The sequence below is a fragment of the Pogoniulus pusillus genome, chromosome 39 (genome assembly GCF_015220805.1).
Source record: "Pogoniulus pusillus isolate bPogPus1 chromosome 39, bPogPus1.pri, whole genome shotgun sequence".
Lineage (NCBI taxonomy): Eukaryota > Metazoa > Chordata > Aves > Piciformes > Lybiidae > Pogoniulus > Pogoniulus pusillus.
In genome coordinates this window covers 8,894,123-8,918,533 of record NC_087302.1, presented here as the reverse complement: position 1 = coordinate 8,918,533, position 24,411 = coordinate 8,894,123, and the positions used below count along the sequence as shown (strand labels likewise).

At 56.4% G+C, this 24,411-nt stretch overlaps 2 protein-coding genes across 3 annotated transcripts in view; one reads left to right on the top strand and one right to left on the bottom strand.

Moving 5' to 3' along the window:
• Positions 1–114: 114 nt before the first annotated feature.
• RPL10A (ribosomal protein L10a) lies at positions 115–3,502 on the top strand. 2 transcript variants are annotated; one of them, XM_064173828.1, is made up of 6 exons: positions 115–157; positions 379–453; positions 575–655; positions 980–1,128; positions 1,685–1,857; positions 3,302–3,502. In XM_064173828.1, exons 1-6 carry the CDS (start codon positions 153–155, stop codon positions 3,470–3,472), a joined length of 654 nt encoding a protein of 217 aa, XP_064029898.1. In that variant the 5' UTR covers positions 115–152; the 3' UTR covers positions 3,473–3,502. The 2 variants fall into 2 exon arrangements, with proteins under 2 accessions (XP_064029898.1, XP_064029899.1); XM_064173829.1 differs by lacking the exon at positions 379–453 and having other exon boundaries at positions 138–157.
• A 3,784-nt stretch (positions 3,503–7,286) lies between these two features.
• SCUBE3 (signal peptide, CUB domain and EGF like domain containing 3) overlaps positions 7,287–24,411 on the bottom strand; it is a 34,767-nt gene continuing 17,642 nt past the window's right edge. The window contains 17 exon segments of the mRNA XM_064173662.1: positions 7,287–7,517; positions 7,682–7,761; positions 7,952–8,104; positions 8,533–8,730; positions 8,947–9,108; positions 9,204–9,279; positions 9,281–9,372; positions 9,963–10,124; positions 10,211–10,410; positions 10,818–10,983; positions 11,057–11,173; positions 11,249–11,341; positions 11,650–11,766; positions 12,531–12,653; positions 13,675–13,791; positions 15,008–15,130; positions 16,541–16,657. Of these exon segments, the coding sequence (XP_064029732.1) occupies positions 7,368–7,517; positions 7,682–7,761; positions 7,952–8,104; positions 8,533–8,730; positions 8,947–9,108; positions 9,204–9,279; positions 9,281–9,372; positions 9,963–10,124; positions 10,211–10,410; positions 10,818–10,983; positions 11,057–11,173; positions 11,249–11,341; positions 11,650–11,766; positions 12,531–12,653; positions 13,675–13,791; positions 15,008–15,130; positions 16,541–16,657 (2,246 nt within the window). The 3' untranslated portion in view covers positions 7,287–7,367.

Below are 24,411 nucleotides of genomic sequence, written 5' to 3'. Positions count from 1 at the left end.
GCCATGCGCTGGCCGCTCCCAACATGGCGACCAAAAGGTGCCATGCGCTGCCGGTCCCAGCATGGCGCCGTCACTAACTCTCGCGAGGTTTTGTCTCTATTTATAGGGTGCGGGGGAGGAGCGCGGTCCTTCTGGCCTAGGGAGCCGCCGTCATGAGGTAGGTGAGCGGCGGGCGGGCTATCCGCCGCCATCCTCGCCTGTCGGTCGGCTACGGGACGGTCCAGGTGCCTGGCAGGGTGCGGGCAGCGGGATCCGATGTTTGGGGCGGCCGAGGGGATCGTGGATAGGCCAGGGTCGACTGAGGGGCTTTGTGCCCGCGGCCCACAGGAGGCGCAGGCCGGGTCAGCCTTGAGTCCGCCTTGTCTTTGCCTCCCGCAGCAGCAAGGTCTCCCGCGACACGCTGTACGAGGCGGTAAAGGAGGTGCTGCAGGGCAGCAAAACCAAGAAGCGCAAGTACGATCCTGTGCTCTGGCAGCACCAGGCGTCGGACAGGCCCCGGCGCTTCGCCGGGGTGTCCCTGGCCTCCAGCCCAGCTGGCCTCTCACCCGCGCCGCTTCTCTCTCTGATCTCGCAGGTTTGTGGAGACGGTGGAGCTGCAGATCAGCCTGAAGAACTACGACCCGCAGAAGGACAAGCGCTTTTCCGGCACCGTCAGGTTCGCCATGCTCTAGCTCCCACCCAGCCTTCGGCCTGCGCCCCTGCTGCCTGTCACAGCACGGGGACCCGGCGCCGAACCGCTCGGGTAGTTCAGACCACCCTGTCTGAGAGGGTGTGCCTGGACGGACCCTTACCCTGGGTCTTAAAATATGAGGGGAGGTGGAGGTGGCCTCTATGCCGTCCCCACCGACCTGCTGGAGAGGGCAGGTTAGCAGCTGTGAAGGAAGATGCCCAGGTGCTGCGGTAAGGTATCTCTGTGATGGCTCCCGCTGGAATTGTGTGGTGCTGGTGGTTCGTAGTCACCTGAACTTTCTGTCCCCAGGCTGAAGTCAACCCCACGGCCCAAGTTCTCAGTCTGCTTGCTGGGGGACCAGCAGCACTGCGATGAGGCCAAAGCAGTTGACATCCCTCACATGGACATAGAGGCTCTGAAGAAACTCAACAAAAACAAGAAGCTAGTGAAGAAGCTGGGTGAGTGGTGGTGTAGGTCACCCTGGTTGACTTGGGTGGTTTTCCCCATGCTAGGATTTCTGTGACCTGGTTAACTGTGGAAATAAAAACCTGACCAAAATCAGCTTAAACCTGTCCAGAAAAGCAAACAAACTATCAAGAGTGGAAGGTCTGACAGATCAGTCCCCCAGGAGTGGGGTTGACGCTTTTCCTCCAGAAGGACATGGGGAAAATTACCTCCCTCAAAGTTTCATTCTTAGCTGTTCTTACTGTCCTGGCTGGGGAGCTGGAGAGCAGTTAAAGATGAGGTGAGTCTTGGACTTCACCTTCAGGATGTAAATTTGGAGTGTCAGGCTGTGGAGCTGGGTGTTGGGGGGACAGCCCCTGTGTTGGGAATGATTTTTGATAGAATTGAATGAAAACTCCTCCAGGTCAGCCTGGCAGGGCTCTGGGAATGTCAGAGTACTGAGGGAAGTGGAGCAGCACAGTCTTGGATGAGCTGATAGTGCCAGCCTTGGTGTAAGGAACTGAGTCCATCCTCATCCTCATGGTTCCTCATCCTCACTGCTTCTCACAGCCAAGAAGTACGATGCCTTCCTGGCTTCTGAGTCCTTGATCAAGCAGATCCCTCGAATCCTGGGTCCAGGTCTGAACAAAGCTGGCAAATTCCCTTCTCTGCTCACTCACAACGAGAACCTGGTAGCCAAAGTGGACGAGGTCAAATCTACCATCAAATTCCAGATGAAGAAGGTAAAGTTGGGCCTTTCCCCTCCTGAGCAGCTCCATGCTGAGGGCTCCTTGTGCCTGGTGCCAGTTGGCCACGGTTGTGTTCTGCAGGCTGGGCTGTAGGCGTCCCTCGATCATCTCTCCTAAAAGGCTGCTGGTGCCAGTCTCCTCTGCAGGGAGGGGAATGCTGAGCTGTCAGATGGGAGAGGAGGACGCCTTTGTCTTGCTGAAAGACTTTAGGAGATGCCCTTGATGTGTCAGTGCTGAGCACAGTTGATATTGAATAATGCTTCTTGCTGTAAGGGGATGCCCAGGGCAGGGCACAGGCAGGCATGTCCCCAGCTTGGGGGAAGGGGCTGTACCCTGCTAGAGGAGAGCCCAGGACTTGGCTCTGCAAGTGAACCCTGGAGCAGCTCTCAGACCCCCAGGACCAAAACAGCCCCATTCAATATGGTGTTTGAATGGGACCTGTGGGTGTTAACTGAGCACTGACAGCTTTGGCTGGCCAAAGTGTGGACCTGGGCCCACAACTGGAGCGTGCTGCCAGTGCCATGGTTTGCAGAGGCTCCAGCAGTTGAAATGCTGAGCCCAGACTGTTCTAACGCTTGGCCTGGCAGCTCACTTGTGAACCCCTTTTGTCTTCAACCTGTGGGAAGCAGCCCTCAGAAGCAGTTTGGCCTCTTAGTGTGCAGAGAGGAAGGGCTGGTGGCTGGTGCCCAGAGCAAAAGTGAAGCTGGTGCCATGCTTAGTGGTGAGGTTTGGAGCTCAGGGTCTGTCCTGCAGTGGGTCAGTGGGGTTAAAGCAGGGTCTGCTCTCATGCCAGGTCAGCACAGCTCTCATGCTGGCTGTCCTGGTTTCCCAGGCTCTGGGAGGCTCTGGTGCTCTTGCTTGCTCCAAGCCGTGCAGTGCTTAAAGGAGCTCATAAGAAAGGTGGGGATGGACTTCTTGAGCAGGGTCTGTAGTGACAGGATGAGGGTTATGGCTTGAAACTAAAAGAGAGATTAAGACCAGGTGGGAAAAAGTTTTGTGTTGAGAGTGGTGAGAGCCTGGCCCAGGTTGCCCAGAGAGGTGAAAGATGCCTCATCCCTGGAACCAACACAGGTCAGGTTGTTTGGGGCTCTGAGCAACCTGTTGTAGTTGCAGATGTCCCTGCTGACTGCAGGGAGTTGGACTGGATGGGCTTTAAAGGTCCCTTCCAACCCAAACCAGTCTGGGATAACTCACCTTTGTGCTCTGGGGAAGCTGGACCTTTCCAAGCTGTTCAGAGTTGGCGTTCAGATGCCACCATATGCAGTCATGGGAGTCACGTGTTGAATACATTGAGCTCTCTGGAAACCTTGGCCCATGGGTGAGCTGGAGAAGTCCAACTGACAAGAGAAGGTCATTGGATGCTGTGAAGAGTTCAGCACTGAGCTCTTCTCCTTTGACTTTACAGTGCCTTGAGTGACTCCATTGTCTGTGTCCCCAGGTGCTCTGTCTGGCTGTGGCTGTTGGTCATGTGAAAATGACAGAGGACGAGCTTGTCTACAACATCCACCTGGCCATCAACTTCCTGGTGTCCTTGCTGAAGAAGAACTGGCAGAACGTCCGTGCTTTGTACATCAAGAGCACCATGGGCAAGCCCCAGCGCCTCTACTGAGTGTGCGGCAATAAACTTTTAGGACCCCCACAGCTGTGTTGGTTGTATTCCTCCAAACCTTCATGGCAAGGGTTGTGACACTCACCTGTGACAGGAAAGGTCTCAGTGCTGTGGTAGGGATGTGAACTCGAGTGTTGGAGCTTTTGAGGGAGGCTCCTGGCCAGCAGGGGCTCTTCAGGGAAGGGAGCAGCAACAGCTGTGCTTACGTTGGAAGCAGTTAACAGCAGTGGTGAGTTGCAGGTAGAACCTCTGCAGCTGTGCTGTAGGCTCAAGATGCTCCAGTTCAGATCTTTACTTGTGCTGTGGTCTCTTGAGGCCATCTTGCACCGTCAGGCTCTACCCCACGGCAGCAGCTTCTCCAGTTAGGGAGGAAATCCCATTTACAGGCTTCTGCTGCCCCACCACAATCGATGGGTGGAAAGGGAGGTTGGGTCCTGCCTAGCAGCAGCTTGTGAGGACTTAATGGGCAGCTTCCCACTGGACTTAGTTAACCCCCAGGACCCAGAGGATGAGGAGGTGCTGAGTGGGAGCTCAGCAAGGGGACTGGGGCTGAGATATAGAGCAGTTTCTGTCCCTTCTTCCCTTAGCCAGTCCTGCCCCGCTGCATGTTCTGGGCTGAAAAAGGGTGATGGCTCTGCTGACTAAACAAGGGCATTATCTCATGGGTGGTGAGTCCTGCAAGGGTGCAGGGCTTAAGCTTCTGAGGGATCAAAAAATCCAAACCCCAAGTGCCCAGAGAAGGCTTCTGAGGGAACAGAACAATGAGAGCAGCTCTAGCTCCTGCTGCTAGAAACCTTGACAAGTACCATTTGGAGCCAGAGCTTTCTGGAAGATCAACACTGAGAAATTCAATTTAATAATTAAAAAAGACAATACAAAATGCAAACATTTTTTTACAAATTTCAGATACATTTTTCTTCCTTTTTAATCAAGTGCAAATAACTTCATGAACTACATCTCTCATTGCTTGAACTGCTTCTGCTGGAGATGGCAAGTTGTGGTCTGCTGAAAAAGGTAGAAATACATATCCCAGCCCCCCCCAAAACCCAAAAGAACCAAACCCTAGCAATCCTTGTCTGTGTTGTCACGTCCAGGTATTCAATACATCGTGGGGAGTGTTGATGCTGTGGTTTTCAGCCTTTCAAACCCTTTCTGAGGCAGGGGCTGGGGGAAGAGAAGGGCTGAATTGCAATGGGGTGGCTCTGGTGGCCCACTGGGCTGGTTTGGGGGTATTTGAGCTGTTTGGTGAAAAGAAGAGACCTCAGAAGGTGTCTGACCACTAAGGTGCTTCCCTTCTCACCCTTCCAAACCTGCTTGAGGGGAGAGGAGGTGGTGGGTGCAGTGACAAGGGTGATGACCAGGCTCTGGGTGCCTTGGTCCCAATAACCCCACAGTTAACTCCTCTGAGCAAGGTGATGAGGGACAAACCCTTGGCTGCATGGCACCAAGGTTGGTCATTCCCGGATGAGTTTTATCTTCTAAATACAAAAGACCCTTGCAAGGATCACTGCTCTGCTGTGACTGCTGCCAAGCAATTACCCCCAAATCCCTGAAACAGTTTTTGTGGCCTGGAGCAGCTGCTCAGGCACTGTCCAAGTGACAAACAGCTCAGCCCATAGATGTGGAGCTTCCAAAGGGCTGGACACTGGGCAGCAGGAGGGGTAAATCCACAGCTAGGATGAATCAGGATAGGCTTTTCCAGCTGTCCTGGGGACAGTCCTCAGCCCCCCCCTGCCAGCTCCCCTAGCCCACAGCCTCAGACAGAGCCCCGCAGAAGCTGCTGGAGCAGCAGGGATTGAGGAGGGAGGACAGAAGGGAGCAGCTACTCACTTCTTTCCACCGGGACTGACCTGGGGGTCATGTGCAGAGCAGTAAATTAATTGATGGGTTAAGAGCAGGTTTTACCCCAGGTGTGATCAAAAGGACAGTGAAAGACGCAGGGATGGGAGGGGACCTGCCAGGAGGAACTCTGTAGACAAGGGCACCGCATTTAGTCCTGGAAGCTCCAGGTCTTTGAGAGGATGAAGATGGGGGTGAAGGAAAAGGTAGGTGACAGCTGAGAGCAAGGCATTGGTAGGAAGAGAGGGGTAACCAATGGCAGCAGTTGCCTAGGGGTCCTGTCTGACCACGTGAAGGTGACAAGGGGATAAACCCCTGTGATGTCCAACAGCCCCAGCTGTGTTTAGCAATGGTGCTGGGAGAAGGCAAGGGGCAGTGGAAACGACATGATGGGGATCTCACCTGAGATCCACATCCTGCTCCCTGTGGAGGTTGTCCCACAGCACCTCAGTGGGACAGGCACACATGGAGGGACATAGCCAAAAGCACCTGAAGAGACTTAAGAGGCACAAAGCTCCCTCTGAGCCAGGGAAGGACTGCTCTGCCTCACGGACCTCCCTGCCCGGGGGAGAGATTTCAGGGCTGTGTAGAGGGAGCAGCTCCTCTCTCTCTTTCCAGTGTGCTCTCGAAAGCAAAACCATTTGCAACAAGGAAGTGATGGAAACAAGAGAGGCATCCTCCTCACAATAGGGCTTGAATGACCCCCCCAGTCCAGGGTGGGCCACCCCAAAAGCTCACACAGCCACTCCGATTGCTCCATGCTCTCTGTGGATGGACTGAGCCAACTCAAAACACCTGCACAAACTCACACGGCGAGCAGGAGTGGCACCATCTACCCCCAAACAGGGCGGGGTTCATCGGGGACAAATGTGGCAAAAAAGACTGCAAGGCCTGAAATCAGGCACCACAGCAGGTGGCAGCAGCCCGGGGCTGGCTTTGCTTTGGGTGGGTGGTTGCTGTGTTTGTTACAAACGCACATTCTCATTTCTCAGGCAGGTATAAATATTGCTGTTCTAGTAGAAAAAAATCCCGAACAAAACCCAGAACCAACCAACCGACCAAAAAAAACCAAACAAAACAACAGCCAGAAAACTCAAACAAACAAAAAAGCCAACCAAAACCACAACTTCCCTCTAAATAATATAAAGAAGACTCAAATGATTGCACTTAATAGATATGAAGAAGGTAGAAAGGAGGAGATCCTAGTGCACAAACATTTACTCCTGCTCTTCACAAAGCTGCTTTTCCGAGTTACTCTTTGGCAGAGCTTGTAAGAAAGTCTGGTTTCTTGGCACAAGTGTCTGGGGGGGGGGGGGGGGGGGGGGGGGGGAAACACAACCCAACGAACCCTGCTGAAAGTCCTTCTCCTTCGCCGCCTCTTCTCTCCCCGTGCAGCCAGGCATTGTTTCTTGGCGGAACCGCTGGCTTGGCTGCCGTCTCCTCCCAGCGCGGCTTCCTCCGCGGGACCGGCCGGCCGGAGCCACCACCGGCTGACTGCTGCCCGGCGGCTTTGCTGAGCTATTCTACCGTCTCCCTTTTCATCAGCTCTGCTTCTGCAAAATTCTTTTCCCCAAAAAAATCTTTCTTTTGCAAAGTGATGCCGACACCATGGCCCGGACGCTGCCACCAGACGCGGCACTACTTTCTTGTACTCCTCTACGAAGGGGCTCGGAGGACGATGACACTCCCCCCACATGTCCCAGGGCTGGCAGTGACAACCGGGGAACTGGGACAGACCTGACCGTAAAGGAAACCAAAGGGTGGGCACAGGATGGTGTCTGGGACCAACGCTTCGGGTTCCTACGGCGCAGAAACTGGCTTCGTAAGAGAGGAGCGGCTTCGCCCGGCGGCTGGCTGAGACCGGAGCATCCCCATCCACCCAGGGGAACGGCCTTGTGGGGAGGCAGCGGGGAAACGGGCGGGGGTGGGGGGAGGGGCGGCGTCCTGCGGGGCGAGAGGTGGACGGTGAGCTGCCGGAGCCGAGGGAAGGAGGAGAAAACCGAAAGGAGGAGGAAAGGAGAAGAGGGACTGCCTTGGCTGCGAGGCGACCCGGGGGCTATTTGTAAGGCCGAAGAAAGCTGGAAACTTTGGAGCGGAGGAGTTTGATGAAGGAGCGAGGCAGCATCTCCTTGTGCTTCTCCGTGTACTTGAAGTAGTTCTGGGGGTGCGCCAGCACGTCGAAGAAAGCTTTGATCAGCTTCTTGTCCTGTGAAGAAGACAAGCCAAAGGGAGATGTGTCACCATCCCGCGCTGTGCTCCCCCGCGGGGTGCAACAGCGCAGGGATGCTTTGTGGTACACCCTAAGGGTGCTCTTGCATGCTGCAAGTCCCCGAACCCCAGGCAGCGAGGAGCCGGCAGGGACTCGCTCACCTTGAGGATCTCCTGATGGTTTTCAGAGGCGTAGAGCCTGCCGTCTCTCACGATGTCTTCCACCAGCTGCTCGTAGTCCTCTGCAACAGCCAGACAAAACCCACAGTCAGAGTATGAGCTGGCACTTGTTCCCAGAGCTCGGTTCCCCATTCCTGAGTCCACCCCTCCCCACATACACGGAAGATGTGAATTGGAGTGTGACCTGGGTACCAAACAGGGCAAGGAGGCACCAGCATGCCAGGATGGTGTCCCCTCCTGCCCCAAGCTCACCATCATAGGTGACGTAGGGGATCTGGAAGCCCCGGGCACTGTTGGCTTCGCTGGTTTTGAAGTTGATCCACAGCTTCCGCGAGCGGGCGGTGAAGGCGATGGGCCGCTCGTAGGTCTGGCACGTCTCGTAGGTGGTGATGGAAGATGGGGAGGCTGCGGGCAAGGGGCTGCGTGATGCTGGATGCCCACCAGCAGAGCTAGTCTCAGCCTTACTGTGCTTAAGTGCTCAGGGCAAAGGGGGACTCCAAGGATGGAGGCTGCCTGTGCCAGTGAGGCTGAGCTCCCCCTGACTCTCACCTTGCATACTAGGGGTGTTGTTACTCTTTCCTTGCTCTGGAAAGCTCCAAATGGGGCTTTTTATGCCCAGGCTGAGTGCTGAGACCTAGGTGTGTAACCCAGCCCATATGCATCAGCCCCAGCAAGATCCCAGGGCAGCAGGATGAGGTGGATCCTCTGGCTCACCCCATTCCCCAAAGTCTCCTACTGCCTCCAGGGAAGGTGGCTTTCTTCCTCTGCACAGGGCAGATCCCCACTGTTCCTCCCCCAGCTCCTGCCAGCACCGCAGCAGCTTGGTTACCTACAGTTTTTCCGCATGACCAAGACGTCGCCGCACTCATCCTCGGAGGGGAGAAAGATCTCGGGCACCACGATGAGGATCTTGCGCTTGGGTGGGGGATTGATGTTCCAGGTGCACTCCACGTTGGCGGGGTAGTTGCCCGGGTAGTTGGGGGACTCTATGTACCCTGTGTACTCACCCAGCTCCCCCCCACACTGCCGGTCTGCAAGGCAGGGAGAACTGGTTCAGCTGGGTGCCGCTGGCACAGGCACTGGGACAGGAAGGGGGTTTACTGGGCAAGGTGGGCAGTGCTCTGATAGCACTGCATCATGCACCCCCCCATGCTTGAATGCAGATAAATGACCCAAACCCCTATTTTAAGGGATTTTCAAACACTTCTGCAGAAGGGCCCCCCTCCAGCACAGCCCAGCTACCCTACTTTTGCACTGGGACACAGAAGTGGAGCCGTCAAAGTCAGTGGTGGTGTTGCCAGGGCAGGCAATGCAAAAGTTCTGCCTGAAATCGGGCTGGTAGCTGCCCAGGGCGCAGCGGATGCAGCGGTGCACGCTGGTGTTGTAGTAGTGCCCAGGGGAGCACTGCACTGGGGGGAGCAGAGAGCAAAGGGGGAGGCTGTGTTAGCTGATCGGCATGGCCTTTGCTGCATTCCCGTCTCTTCAGGGGCCAGCCCTGACCTACCTTTGGTGTCGCAGTCCTGGAAAGAGGTGGCTCCTTCATGGCGGGTGCTCAGCCCCCCGCCGCAGGGGAAGCAGAGTGGCTCGCCCCCACCTCGGGCTGGTAGGACCCACGGGACACAGCTGGCAGGGGCTTGAAGCATCGGACGAGTGCTGGCCAGAGGGACATTGACCTGTAGGCAGACAACACTTGGTCACTGAATCATAGAACTGCTGAGGCTGGAAGAGACCTTTGAAATCATCAGGTCCAACTGCTTGTCTAGAGCTCACAACCCCACCACAGCTGACAAGATATGGCATGCATCTTGGCATGCCAGGGCTCCCCTGCCCCGTGCTTGGCTCTTCTCCCCACCAGCCTTGGCAGCATCAACATATCCAGAGCACGTGCTGTCCTTCGTGGGGTCTCCCCTAGATGATAAGTGTCCAAAAATAGCATCACCTGTAAAGCCCACCCAGTCTAAGCCCCTGCAGCCAGCAGGACAATCTGCACCTCAAGCAGGTTGCTCAGAGCCCAAACCACCTGGCCTGGAATGGTTCCAGGGATAGGGCATCTCCTATTTCTCTGGGCAATGTGGCCCGGGGTATCACCATTCTCAGTGACAAACGTTTTTTCCTTCTCTCCAGTCTGAACCTCTCTCTTAGTTTCAAACCATCACCCCTTCTCCTGTTCCAACAGGACTTTCACCTCTTCTGGATGGGGGCTGGTAGCTGAGGTTGCAGCCCTGGACCTGCCCCTCCCAGCCCCACTCCATGCCCCCCTTACCCGTGCAGCCAGTGATGTTGGTGGCTCCCACCGGTCCAAAAGCGTCACCGCGGGGACACAGGTCGCAGGACAGTTGCCCCTCTTTCTCTTGGTAGGTGCCGGGGGGGCAGGGGATGCACTGCTCCATCTGTCCGTGGTAAAAGGTTCCCTGCGAGCAGCTAACTGAGAGCCGGGGGAGGGCGTCAGTGGCGGGGGAGAGTCACCGCCGGGGGGACGCAGCCGGTCCCCCACCCCACGATGCTTCTTACCACACTTGCTGCCCAGGCGCTGCTGGCCGGGCCCGCAGCTCTCCTGGCGCTCGGGCGCCACGCTCAGCTTCTTGGCCAGCTCGTACTCCAGCCCCGCGAAACGCAGCAGGAACCGCTCCTGGTTGATGGATTTCTTCAGGGCTTTGATGGCAGACTTCAGCTTCTTTTCCACTCTCTGCCGCAGGCAGTGCAGGCTGCAGCTGGCTGGGGATGCAGGGGGGAATGGGAGTGCAGGAAAGAGGGAGGGATGGAAAGGCAAAGCCAGTGGGATTAAAACCAGCTCCCAGAATCTGCCCAGCACATCCCTCTGGTCCACTGTGGAATGAAGACTGGTTTGGCTCTCCTTGCTGCATTGACATGGCATTAACACGACTGGGTCCCACCACCATTCACCCTTGTCCTGCCACTGTCCTTTTGTTACCATCACCATCTCCCACAGTCTAACCAGCATCCCCTCACAGGTCACCCTACTATCCCACTGGTCCTACAACCATTCCCAAGGTCCTCACCACCACACCTCTGTCCCACCACTGTTCCCCCTGGTCCCCACCACTCCTCCCTTGGTCTTACCACTGATTCCATTGTTCCTGCTTAGTGCCATGCCCACCTGTGATTCTCATCTGGCTTGATCTCTGCCTACAAATCCAAATGTGGATGCGTGTACACCTCCTTGCTGGAGGAGTTGCGAGCCCGGCGGCCCTTCCCCTTCTTGGATGAGTCACACTTGAGGTTGACAAAGGTGACCTGGCAGTCGGAGCAAGGTGCCGAGCCACCTGTGCATGGCAGGGGACAAGTCAGCACCCCAGGGATGGGCATCCCCACTGCCTCCCTGCCAGCATGCCTCACCTTGTGTCCCAGCCTTCCCAGCCTCATCCAGCTTCCCCTTGGTCCGAGGGTGCAGGTGGCACTTGGCATCCTTGATCTTGAAGGAAGCCTTTTGCTTGACCGCGGCAGCAGCAGTCTCTGAAAGAAAAGGTGGGTGCTCAACAACCCCAGCCTGGGGCAGCCTGGCCCTGGGCACCCCAGGAGCCCCTTTACCGAGGCACTGCTGGCTGCTGTTGGCAGTTCTCTGCTGGCCACCCTGCCGTAGGATAGGGGTCCCACAGCTCACCGTGTAGCTGCTGTCAGACTCTGTGGAATGGAGGAGCAGGAGATGAGGGATGCTGAGGTTGCCACCCAGTCCCTGTGGTGCTCTTCATCACTGCATTGTAGGGCAACCATGCCCAGCACCCTGCCGTGGGGATCCTGTCCCAGGGACCCATCTGAAGGATCTACACTGAATGATGAACCCCTCCCTGAGAAACCACCTCCCTCCTTCATCCCAGCCACTCCTCGAGTGCTCTGCACCTTGCCTGTGCAGCTGCTCTTCTCTTGCTCCCAGTCTGGGCCATGTAGGGAAATGGGGACCCCCTTGGTGATGGTGCCACTGGTGCTGGTACCTGGCAGAAAGCGAGCCTTGGTGGCGCAGGTGAGGGCACAGCTGTCCTTCTTGCCTGTCTTGTTGCAGGTAAGGGTGACCCGTGGTGGCACTGATCCTGGCAGGCATTTCAGCAGCTCTGAGGGACACATGCTGGCTGCTGATGACAAGCAGGGATGTCCATGGCTGGCAGAGCCTGGAGACCCACAAGGGACCCCTGCACCCTCCCAGGTCATGGAGAGATTCACCAGGGAGGAGAGGGTGCCAGAGTGCGGCATAGGGACCACAGATCAGAATCCCAACCTCCCCAGCTCCTCTTTAAGATGTGAGATGGAACTGCTGAGATTTTGGGGGTCAGCCTTTCTCCAGTGAAGGGGAGGAATGGAAACAGCTCCTGCAGGACCTGCCCTGGTGCAAAACCTCATGTCAGTCCTCAAACATGGCTGAGAAAAGTACATGACCACAGGCAGAGAGAGCGAGGCAAGACCTGACAGCACTTCCCATCCAGACCCATGTGAGATGGATGTGGGGGCCCAGCCAGAAGCATCCCTTGGATGCCTCAAAACTCCCATGGTCATGGAACTATAGAATGGTCTTGGACCAAAAAGGCTTTCAAGGTCATGGAGTCCAACAACTCACTAACTCTGCCAAGGCTGGGGATAATCCATGTCACCAGCTTTGTTGCCCTTCTCTGGACCCACTCCAGCCCTCAGTGTCCTTGGTGGAGCGAGGGCCTCAAAACTGAACCCTGCATTTGAGGTGTGGCATCAGCAGTGCCTAGTACAAGGGGACAATCCCTTCCCTGGTTCCCATGCCCTGACTTAAATCCCAATATCCCCAAGTGCAAAGGGTCATGGGGCTTCAGGAGCATTGCCAGCTCTGGTACCCTGTGCTGCACTGTACCTGTGCAGTCCTTCTTGTTCCAGTGCAGCTTGCAGCCAGCAGGACAGGTGCACTGGTAGCTGCCGGGAGTGTTGATGCAGCCAAATTTGCAGCCCCCTCGGTTGATGCTGCATTCATCAATGTCTGTGGGGAAGAAGGGACAGGTAGCAGGTGAAGGGCAGCAGGACCCCCCTGGCTCTGACAACAAATCCGTGCCTTGTCTCTAGGCTCTTGATCTGGATGGATAAATTGCACTGCATGTGCCCAGCAGAGATGTAGGGTGTGTATCCCAGGGTGCTTCCAGCTGTGCCTCAGCCACATGGGCACAAGGAAGCATTTAGCAGCCAAATTCAGAGGGTAGTTGCTCGACAGCTTCAGCCCATGGCAGGGGCCCTCTGGTCCCAGCCTGAAGTGAGGGATCGATCCCCCAGGTCCGGCATGGAGCAGGACTGGGCATGGGGAGTAGCCAGGGATGGAGATGCCTCACAAACCCCTTTTCCTGCCTGGCTGCCTTTTTGGGAGCATCGGTGGGAGCTGGTAACCCCTTTGCAAGGTCACACTGAGAGCACCCCCGTGGACGACACTGGCTCACAATGGCTGCATAGTGGGGAGGAAGAGCAGGGTCACCCGCCCACCGCTGCCATGCCAGACGCATGCCTCTGTGTCCCCGAGCTGACGGCACCGCTGCCGCCACACGCTCCAGCGAACCCCCCCCCAAACGTGTTTCATCTGCCGCCCTCTTCCCAGGGCGCTGCACGCCCCGCCCTTGGGAGCTATCTGCTTGTGAAACTGAAATCGAACCCTTTTGATGTTTCCCCTCCCACCCCATCCCGGCTCCTTGCCAAAAACACCGGGGATTTCTCCCTCTCTCCCGACGCAGACAAGTCGCAAGCTGTTCCTGTCGCTCTGTTTGAAGTTGCAGACACCAGAGGCTGGCTGCGAACCCACTCCCTGCCTGGCCCCAAGCTTAAGGTACACGGGAAAAACACTCCCCCCTCCTCCTCCGCGCCCCCCCAGCCCCTCCAGGGGCCCTTGCGGTGAGTAGGATGCCCAGAGAGTCCTGCCGCAGCCATCCCATGAGGCTACTTCATCCACGGGTGCTCCCTGAGCCTCCTCGGGACCCTGGCCCGGCGGGGCGGTGCCGGCAGCACCCCAGCAGCCGCACCTCCGCAGTGGGTCAGCCCGTAGAGCGTGTAGCCCTTGTTGCAGAGGCACTGGAAGCTGCCGGGGGTGTTGACGCAGAGGTGGTCGCAGGTCCGGTCGAAGGAGCACTCGTCGATGTCTGGAGGAAAGGCAAGGGGGAGAGGTGAGGGCTGGTACGGTGGAGGGGCAGCCCAGGGCACAAGAACTCTCTCCAGCGGGTTCGAGCATCATTCCGTTGGCTTCATTAAGTTAATTGCTGTGCTCACGTCAGACTCCCGGCAGCGCAGAACCTGGACGGAGATGAAAGCGGCCGCAGCCCCGCACTCCGGGGAGGCAACGCTGAGGCTCACGCACACCCTATGTGCCAGCCTTGGGCGTGGGGTGCAGAGCCCTGTGTTCCCCCTGACATGGCTCAGAGACTTGCTGGGTCATTTAAACTAGCTGACTTTAGGTGGGGTGTGCAGGAGAGTGTTGGGAGACAGAGAAAAAAGGTGCGAAAAGCAATGTGGAGTAGCCTGCTCCCTCCGGAGCAAGCAGGATGCATCTCCCTACTTTGCTCCTGCTCTCCAACAGATGGAGGAAGGAGGAATCCCTTTGCAAAAGTCACTGGAACCCTTGCTCTGCCTCCATGGCTTGCAAAACCAGCATGTCCCTGAGCAGGGTATGATCCAAACCCTGCCACGGGGCAGGGAGAGGCAAGGCAGGCCATGTCCTGCTGCTCTTCCCATCACTGGGAAGGATGGGAGGAAAGGAAGCAGTTGGTGTCAGTGCTTCAATAGGGAGCTATGGTTATGCTGCTGTGGGATGGCCAGCAAAAGAATGGTGCAACAAAACAGAGCAGCCTGGGAGAAGTCCAGAGGGGCCAGGGTGGGTGTTGAGCTAAGGATGCCCTCCCAGGACACATGAGGTGCTGCTGGGGTCTCTGCTCCCCTGGTACAAGTGCTCCAGAATGGAACCTATGGTCCTGTGCTCGAGGTACAGGCTGCTGGTGGAATGCTCCTTGTGGCCAGGCAAACCTGCGTCCCAGCCAGTGGGGCTGCAGGGGACATCATGATCATCGTCCTAGCCCTGAGTGAGGTGGGAGGGCTTCACTTCTGGAGGGCTTTAGCCCTGCTGTGAGAAGAGCCCAGAAGTTCCCCCGCTCAGGGGCAGGGCTGGGACAACAGCCCAGCTCTGCAGATTGAAGGGCTAAGGCTCAGAGCAGAACCTAGGTCCAGCACTGATCACCCGAACAGTGAACGTGGTCCGTGGGAGAGCAAAGAGGAGTAACAAGGCCATCACTCCTCCAGCAGCTGTGGGAAGACAGGGAAAGGTGTTGTCCCCAGGCAAGGTGCCAGAGTCCCACAGCCCCTTACCTTGGCAGTTCCTCTCATTGATGAGCAGCTTGTAGCCCTTCCTGCAGCTGCACTCGAAGCTGCCCACTGTGTTCCTGCAGATATGGTCACAGCCTCCGTTGTTGAGCCGGCACTCATCAATGTCTGGTGGGGACAGGGGACATGAGTCACACCCCAGCTGGGATGCTCAGTTTGGGAGAGCAGGGTATGCCCCTTTGGTTCCCATTCCCACCAGGAGCCAGCAGAGAAAGGAAGCTCCTTGGGCTCTCATAGTCACCAGGGAAACATGGCTGCTGGTTTTATCTGGGTGCATCTGGAGAGCCAGTGCAGGACCACGAGGAGGGCTGCAGCTCCTGGACTCCACTGCCCTTGGAAGGTGTGCAAAACGTTTAACCTCTGCAGATCTCTGCACCCCTTGGTGCAAAACCAGGAGTCAGAGTCTCCAAAAGGGCCTTGAGGTTGGGGGAAAGCATCAGACCAGAGAGTGCAGGTTTGGGCTGGAGGCTACTTTTAGGGACCAGAAGCAGCTGGAAGAAAGAGCAAGGCAGAAGGGGAAAGCTTCTCCAAAACCAGCTGCTCAGCTCAAGAAAGACTTTTTGACCCTTCCCTCTCTGTTGCCATCTCCTTCCTGCCATCAACAAATCTAAAGGTGATGATGCACAAGAACTGCAGAGAGCCCCAACAACCTGGGAAGAAGCTGGACTTGAGGGTTTTTTTTTGGTTTTTTTTGGGGTTGGTTTAGTTTTTTTGGTTTTGCCTTTTTCCACTAATCACAAAATTTACTGCTAGGAAATGACCTGTAAAATGGAAAGAGATGAGAAAGAGGTAATCTCCTTTCTTGCCCCTCCATCCCCCAGCATCAGAGAGGCAGCTCTGCCTCTCTGGGGCTTTCTTTTTATGACTGAGGGAGCAAGTTGTAAACTAGGAGTAATAAAGCCCCCAGACACAGAGGACATGGCTCCAGGTTATTGCTCCTTCCTGGAAACTGCAGAATTGGAAAAGTTTGGGCAGGAGATGCTCTGATAAAATTAGAGGCACAAGGGGCTTTCTGGACACAGACAGCAGGCAGACAGGCAGCTGGCAGCAGGCTGGGCTTTGCTTTCAACCAGGGTCAAGTTCCTGCAGCTGCTGAAAGACACAGTGCAGGCCCCAGCCAACCTAGGGGTCATGGTGTCCTCTTGCCCAGAGTGGCAGAAGGTTTGAGGTGTCTCAGGTAACCAGGCTGGTGTGCTCCCCCTGGCAGAGGCAGGTGGATAGGGATTTTGGGGGAGTGTGCAGAGGCACCTCAAGATGTCCTCCCCCAGGTGGGACACAGTGTCTGGACCTGGCTGGCCAGTGATCACAGAGGGACTCATGCACTTCGAATCATAGAATCGGAATGATTTGAGCTGGAAGGGACCTTCAAGATCATCCAGTTCCAGCTCCCCCACCATGGGCCCCTAGGGACATGTCCTACTAGATCAGGTTGCTCAAGACCTCATCCAACCCAGCCTTGAACACCTCCAGGGATGGGGCATCAAGTGAAGACCCCAGCCCCACCTCACACCCACCTACCTTTGCACGTCTTCCTGTCAGGCTGGAGCATGAAGCCCATAGGGCAGCTGCAGTGGACGCCTGTGGCCGCGTCGTGACACTTGCTGTCACAGCCCCCGTTGTTCACAGCACAGGTCTCTGCAAGAGGGGACAGAGCAGCTGGGGTGAGAGAGCAGTCTCAAGGGCTGGGCAGGGCTCACACCACCCAGATGTCCCTGCAGCACTCAGACACCCCGAGGAGAGGCAGCTGGTGCAAGCCTGCCTGCAGATCCCCCAGAACTGCGCAGGGCTTCTCCGGCAGCTGGCACGAGCTCCCCTGCACACCAGGGCCTGCTCAGAGCTGCTGCCCAGCAGGCCCCCCTTCACCTCTACTGCTGCAGGGGTTGTTCCTCCCCAGGAGTAGGACCCTACACTTGCCCTAGTTGAACTTCATGAGATTCCCTCTGCTCAGCTCTCCAGCCTGGCCAGGTCTCACGGGATGGCAGCACAGCCTGAAAGGGTGTCAGCTGCTCCTCCCAGTTTGGTGTCACCAACAAACTGGCTGAGAGCCCACTCTGTCCCTTCACCCAGGTCACTGGAGAACATGTTGAACAAGATGAGACCTAGCCCTGACTCTTGGGGAATACCACAAGCTGCAGGCCTCCAAATAGCCTCTGCCCCACTGATCACAGCCCTCTGAGCTCTGCCATTCATCCAGTTCTCAGCTCCCCTCATTGCCCACTCATCTGACCCACACTTCCTAAGCTTCCCGAGAAGGATGTTACAGGACACAATATAAAAAGCTTGAATGAATTTGATGTGGACAATGTCCACTGATCTCCCCGTGTTTACCAAGCCAGTCACACCACTAACCTAAGGCTATCAGAGTGGTCAAGCCCATTTGCCATTCATGAATCCATGCTGACTACTGATGACCTTCTTTTCCTCCACATGTTTAAAGATGACCTCCAGAATGAGCTGTTACATCGCCTTTCCAGGGATGGAGATGATCCCACAGCATCTCCCACTGGACAGCCCAGCATTCGTTGCCTTTCCCATCACTCTGCTACATACCCAGGTGCTGCTTCCCGGAGTTAAGAAGGTGAAATAAGAGCCTGTGTGATTCACCCAGATTGCAGGCAGCACTAAGGCAGGAAAAAACATCCATATTTCCCAATCCAGCATCCAAACCCAGCACAATCCTGCCACCTTCCAACAACCTGCTCTGGTATCCTACCTAAGGCAGAAAGGGGGTGGGGCAGCTCTGTTCCTTCAGGAAAAGATGTTTTATTAATTGCAGGCAGGGAGCAGAGCAGCAACCAGTCATAGAACCACAGAACTGTTTGGGTTGGCCAAGCACTCTGAGATCATCCAGTCCAACATCAACCCAGCACCACCATGGCCACTAAACCATGTCTCCAAGTGGCATGACCACACCTTTCTTGAACACCTCCAGAGATGAGGACTCCACCACCTCCCTGGGCAGCCTGTGCCAGTCCCTGACCACTCTTACAGCACAGAAACTGTTCCTAATGTCCAACCTAACCCTCCCTGACGCAATTTCAGGTCATTTCCTCTCCTATCACCTGACACAGGGCAAAGATACCAACCCCCACCTGGCTCTAGCCTCCTTTGAGGGAGTTGTAGAGAGACATGAGGTCCCCCCTCAGCATCCTCTTCTCCAGGATGAAAAACCTCAGCTCCCTCAGCTGCTCCTCACCAGCCCTGTTCTCCGGATCCTTCTCTGGACCTGCTCCAGCCCCTCAGTGTCATGCTAGGGAGAACAAGGTCAGGGTTACAGGCAGGGATGTGTGGACAGAGCCACTGCCTGTTGCGAAACAACCACCACTCAGGGTGCTGGGAAAAGCAGAGGTGGCTGCAGGGAGGCTTTTTGTTCTCAAAACACTTTTCAGCTGACAGAGGGAAAAGCAGCTCTGTGGAATTGGTCCTGCCATGATCAGCCCCCGTGCTGGCACTGGGGCCATGTGTGCCCTGAAAACAGGGTCTGATGGAGCTCAGCTTTGGCGGTTCTGGTGAGGAGGAATTGAATTTCCAAGGGACAAAGCCACGGCACTTGCTGTGCCAGACACAGCCAGAACTGCCTCCTGCTGGGGGGTGTGGCTCCCCGGGGATGCAGGTGCAAAGTCCTGGTCCCCAGGGGGATGTTGGGGGAATCCCAATCCCCTCACCTCCACCAAGCCTCAAAACCACCAAGTGACCCCACCCCGCAAGTCCTCAGCAGTCACTCACGGCTCAGGCACCAGTGTCACAGCTAATTTGGGAAACACTTTGTCTAATTGGAGCACACACACAGAGAGGCAGCACCAGTGGGAAAAAAGACCAATGTGAAGAAGAAAAAAAAAGCAGCAGCTAATTATTGCAGGATTATCAAAGTCAGCTGTTGCTGGTAGGACTAGAAGGGACACTAATTTAAATGAAGCGTTTTCAGCTTGACAGCTTCCCTGTGAGATCAATCCTCAGTTTCAGCCCTAACCACCAGAACAATGAGTAGAAGTGCATTAAGTTGTTCACAAAGGATAATAAAATATTCCTTTCAGAAGGCTGGCTGCCTGGATAAATGAGGCAGTTTGGCTTCAAGGAACCCAAGATGAAAATGCCTTGAAGAAATTCCTTGGAAAGAGCAAATCCCAGGTTCTCCTGCTTTTTGCAAGCGTCGCATAGGGTGGGAATGACTGAACCATCCAACCATTCGCCGCAGGGTGAGGGAGCTGGGATCACTCTGTGCTCGTCTTGCCGCTGCTATTTTTAAGATGTCCCATAATAAGAGAACAAAAGGGACCTTTTCATGCAATTAATAACCAGCACAATGACAAAACCCAATGGCGAGGGAGGGAGCTCTGTGTATACTCCTCCAGCCAGGTCCTCGCTGGGGCAAAAAGCCGAAGGGAAACTTTCTGGAGGGGCCATGAATTATTTAACGCTGGCCTTTGTTCCTGCAGATGATGCAGAGGCAGCTCGGGGAGCATTCACTTAACAGGGTCGCCGTCGAGAGGAGGCGATGGGCTTGGCACGGGCGCTGCTTTTGGTGGGATCATGGAGCCAGAGAAGCAGCTGCACCGGAGAGGGTGTGGCGCTGTCTGCTTCGCCACGGTCACAGCGTTCAGCAGCACTCAGCTCCTCTCCCAGCCCCTTTGCACCTTCGGGAATTTCGTCTGAGATGCAAAGCCAGCCCTGCTCGTCCTAAGCCGGATGCGGCCGCTGCCTGGGTTGTGCATGGAGTGGGAGCCGAGCCAGCAGAGCTAGAGAATCACTGCAAGCCCCTTTGCAATGGAGAGACCATGTCCTAGGCTCGCAAAGAGTTTGGAGAGGGCTACTGGGGTACCTGTGAGGCAGCCGAGGTCGGGGGGCACAGTGCCAGGCGCTGGAGCAGGGCCGGGGAGAGCAGCATTGTTATCGGTGCCCGCATCCCGGGGACTGCTCCCAGCCTGGCGTGACTCACCCAGACACGCAGGGCTCTGGAAGGGCCTCTGTCGCTCGGGGAGAGTGAAGACAAAGCAGCTTGCACACAGACAGACACACACGCACAGGCTCTTTCCCAGCCTCCCTCATCCCAGCTCCGCTCTCTCTTCCCAATCACCGCACCATGGAAAGCCTTACTCTGGTTGGCACCCATCACCAGCGCAGGAATGGAGTCCATGCCCATGCCCCTACCCGTGCCCCTGAAGCACCCTGCCCACACACGCTCTGGCTTCGCCTCCAGCTGCCGGGAAGCAGCAATCACAGCAGGATCAGGATCCCACAAGCCTAAGGAGATAATTGCGCGGTAATTGGAGGGATTACAGCTGGGTTGGCTGAAGCTCGGCGACAGCACAGAGCTGGGGGGGTCCCCTCTTGTCCCACCTCTGGGAGAAAGGCTCTGCAGAGCCCCTTGAAAGGCACTGTCAGTGCTCCCCTCCATGCACCCACAGATCCTCCTGGATGAGGCAGGAATTTGCACCAAGAAGATATCCACAGCAGGCAAGTAGCTGCCACCTTCAGACTGCCTCAGCTTGCTCGCTAGTGGAGCAGAGGCATCACCTTACCTTGCTGAAAGGCTTAGAGACCCGACAGGGCTTCAGAGAAATTCTTGAGGCAGCAGCTGACAAAGGTTTGCAATTTGCTGCAGCTCTGGGTGGGTGGGGGGGAGGCTCTGAGCCTGGTTTGCTGGGCCAGACCCCAGACACCCTGCATGTTCCCACATCCCCGAGTGGGTGGGCTCCAGAGTGGGGTAACTTTGGAAACACACAGCACAGAGATGGGCATGATCGTCCCCCTCCCCATCACACAAGCTGCTGGTGGCCCACTACTTGCTCTTCTTGGGCTTGCTTGGCAGTGGCGGTGGGGATAACCATTGCCACAGCCCCTAGAAAGAGGATCATCACCCCTGCAACATGAGAATCCCACTTCATGCAAGCACAGCCAGGGAGGGGTTATTTTTCTGTCTCCAGAAGCAAGCTCGAGGCCAGGCTTGCTTTGAGAGGTTTGGAGCAGCAGCAGTGGGCAGGGTTAGTGAGGCATGCAGTTAGAGCAGCAGCTCAGTCCCCCGAGCCTGGTTATGGTCTTGAGGTGAGAGACCATCTGGGGTTAGAGCCCTTCGAGGAGATAGAGAGAACGCAGATATTTACCATTAGAAAACGTCTCAAGGAGAACGTGTTGCTGGAAGTGTCTCTCCCCTGTTTAACATTATAAAAAAGTGGTTTAGAAGCAGTGTCCAGCAAGGAGCTCACCTGATGCCACTCCTCAGCGAGCTCCACTCCTCTGCCTTGCCAGCCCGCGGGTCATTCTTCTGGGCTTTTCTCCCCCCACCTCCCAGAAGGGCCAAACACTGAGGTTTGGGGCCAGTGCTCTTGACTCCTCCCTCACCCTGTCTGCAGCATCCCAGGTCCCGCAGCCTCTCCATCACCCTGCAGTTCGCAGAGCCCCGGGGGAGCGGCAGAAGCGAGCAGACGAGCGTTAGTGCAGCCTGTTAGTCTGGGGAGCCAGGTCCTCGCCCTCGCCACAGCCGAGCCTGAACTGGGGCAGTTTGCAGTGTCCGGGAGGGGCCGTGTGGACACTGCACGGTGACAGGCTTCGAGAAGGTGGCAGCACTTACACCACTTGCATTTGGCAGCCAAGCTGGTGGTGAGCCCAAACTTTGGATACTCTTGGGCTGCTCAGCCTCAGCCGTGTGTTGTGCAGGAAGGCCTGCGAGGCATGGCACAGTCCCAGGGTGCTGAGCACTCGAGAGACTGTATGCCTGAGGGGGACAAATGGCCAAGATGGGGATGAGAGCACCCTGGGCAAAGGCACAGACCCCAAAGCCAGTGCTGAAACACCCAGGGATCCCTTTTGAGGATTGCCTTCAACAACTTGAGCTTTGCTCCACAATAGAACCTCTGCTTGACAGTGCCCATGCATGGCTGGGAGATGTCCCTTCTTCACCCTGGTCACTCTGGGGAGGCACAAGGCACCCCAGAACTTCTTGTTGCTCTCTTATGTGGACTGAGCTCTATGGCAGTACTAGACTGAAGCCAGAAAGCCCCCAGATGAGCATGAGTTTGGGGTGCTTAGGGCACATCAACCAAGCAGAGATGAGCACATCCTCGAGAAACAGTGACGGGTCCATGCGGGGGGAGGAGGGCAGAAGGGGAAAAGAGGGGAAACAGCTCCTGGCTGTGCCTGCACTATCTTGGGAGGCTCAGACTGAGGGAATGGGCTCAGCAGCCAGGACATGAGATGCTCAGGCTCTGCAGGGACTGTGTCCTCCTTGGAGAGGAAGTGTGTGGAGGAACGTGCATGGCACGCTCGTGGCCGCCCATGCCATGTCCTTGAACCCTGCTTTTCCCTTCCCAGAACCCTCCTACACTGTGGTCACTCCGCTCCAGTGTCCTCAGCACTGACCCAGCAGCAGGGTCTGGCACATCTCCCACTGCCAGCACTGCTCCCAGCATCATTGGCTTCACGAAGCTAGAGAGCTTTGGAGGGGACACCATAAACCACCCGGGCACGGGTCAGGAAATGGGCCATGAAACTTGAGCTGGGTTTAGTTTCCTTCTCCAGTTGATCACATTTCCGCCCTAGTCACCACCTCTTGGGGGCTCAGCGCAAGCCGGGGACAGCAATGGCCTCGCTGCACCCCAAATGTCGTCAAGAGGCAGCTGCAGCCATGCCATCTCCCCATAAAGCCACAACCTGCATGGGCCCAGGACAGCCCAGTCAGCATCTCCTCACTGCACTGCACCCCGGGCTGCTTGGGGGGGGGGGGGGGGGCCCGCATTTTATGTGCTTTTCTAAACAGCAAAAGCAATTTAAGAGGCTGCTTTTGGAGCATAAATATAACTATCGAAGGTCGTCGGCCTCCCCTCCCCCCTGGGCCTGCAGACATGTTGGGAGCCATTAGGGCTGGCCCTGCCTGCTCAGAGGCATGTTCCTCATTATCCACATTTTTAAAGGCAGCAATAAAAAGCGGAAAAATGAAACCCAGCGGCCGCGGGCTCATGAAGCTGTCACTCAGAGGGGCTGGTCGCGCTTCCTGCCCGTGGTGTGATCTGAAGGGAACCTGGGCCGGGGGCTGTCCCGGAGCCATCAAACGCACCGCGTACAATTTCAAAGCCCGGGGCCCGGGGAGCGAGTTTGCGTTTCCCCTTGCTGGAAACTTTATTCCCCTTGAAATGATGAAATATTTCAGAGGAAATGGGGAAGGGGCGGCAGAGGGAGCACCGGGGAGGGCTGTTTGCTGAGCCCCAGCCGTAAAACAAGAAAGGGTGGTTATAAATACCCGCGCAGGTACCTCGGCCATAAATCTGCCGGACGAGCATCCCTGCGGGGCGGCTGCCAGCTCCCAGTGCCCGGAGCACAATCCCACAGTGTTCCCGCAGCGGGGCCGCGGGCCGGGCGTCCCCCAGGGCACACGGGAGCCAGGCGGGCCCCTGCCTGCAGAGAGGGGGCTGCAGGTCCAAAAAGGATGTGAAAGACACTGGCAGTGGGTTTGGGATTGGTGCTGTTCCCAAAATCCTCCATCGTGGCGTTTGGTTTCCCTCAGGAAGGTGGGCGAGGGGAGAGTTCAGGGCAGTGCACCAGCTCTGGAGGGGAGATGCTTTCCCAGCAGACACAGTGCACGGTGCTGTGGTGAAGTGAGAGATTTTGGATGAGGCCCTGAGGATTGGCAGTTTTGGAAACCCCCAAATCCCACGGCCACTCCTGTAATGCCAAGACCCTCCAGCATGTGGACCCCTCTCAGCATCCCCCAAATTGTGAGATGCTTCCCAGAGCTGCTCTCCCACCTCCTGCACCCACCCAGCCAGGAGCATCATTTTGGTGCCAGACCTCTCCAACTCCTCACCCCAGCACTGGCAGCAGTCATGCAGGGATCTCTGGGCAGGAGGAACGCAAGGGCTGATGCACCCTGAGCTCCCAAAGCCCCCATCTGGGCACAGCAGTAACCCTACAGGTGAGTCCTCAGAGAACGGGACAGGGTGCAGAAGCCAGGGGATAAAATATGAGGATGGCAAGGCCAAGTTGCTGCAAGCCAGGAAGGGATAGGATGAATCCTGGAAGCAGGATGTGAGACAGCAGGAATGTCTGAGCATCTCTTGAGCTGGAGAGGGGCAGATGGGTTTGGGCACTTCTGCTGCTTGCCCCAAGGCTGGAGCCTTTGGGAGCCATGCAGGGTTTTCTGTTCGGGCACAGCAGGGTCACAGGGAGCCAAAACCTCTGAGTGCTTTCAATTCCTTTTTCCTTTTGCAATAAGTGAAATGTCTCAAGCAATTTGTGGCCTTAATCACTCCACCAGTGAAACATCTTCTTAAATTGAATCAGCTGCTCAGCATCACAGGGCCCATGGAAGCAGCCAATCCTCCATCTCTGCCTGATGTTTTACAACTTGAAAACACACAGGACAGGGCAGCTGGGGTGGTGCCTTGCCAGGTTCTTTG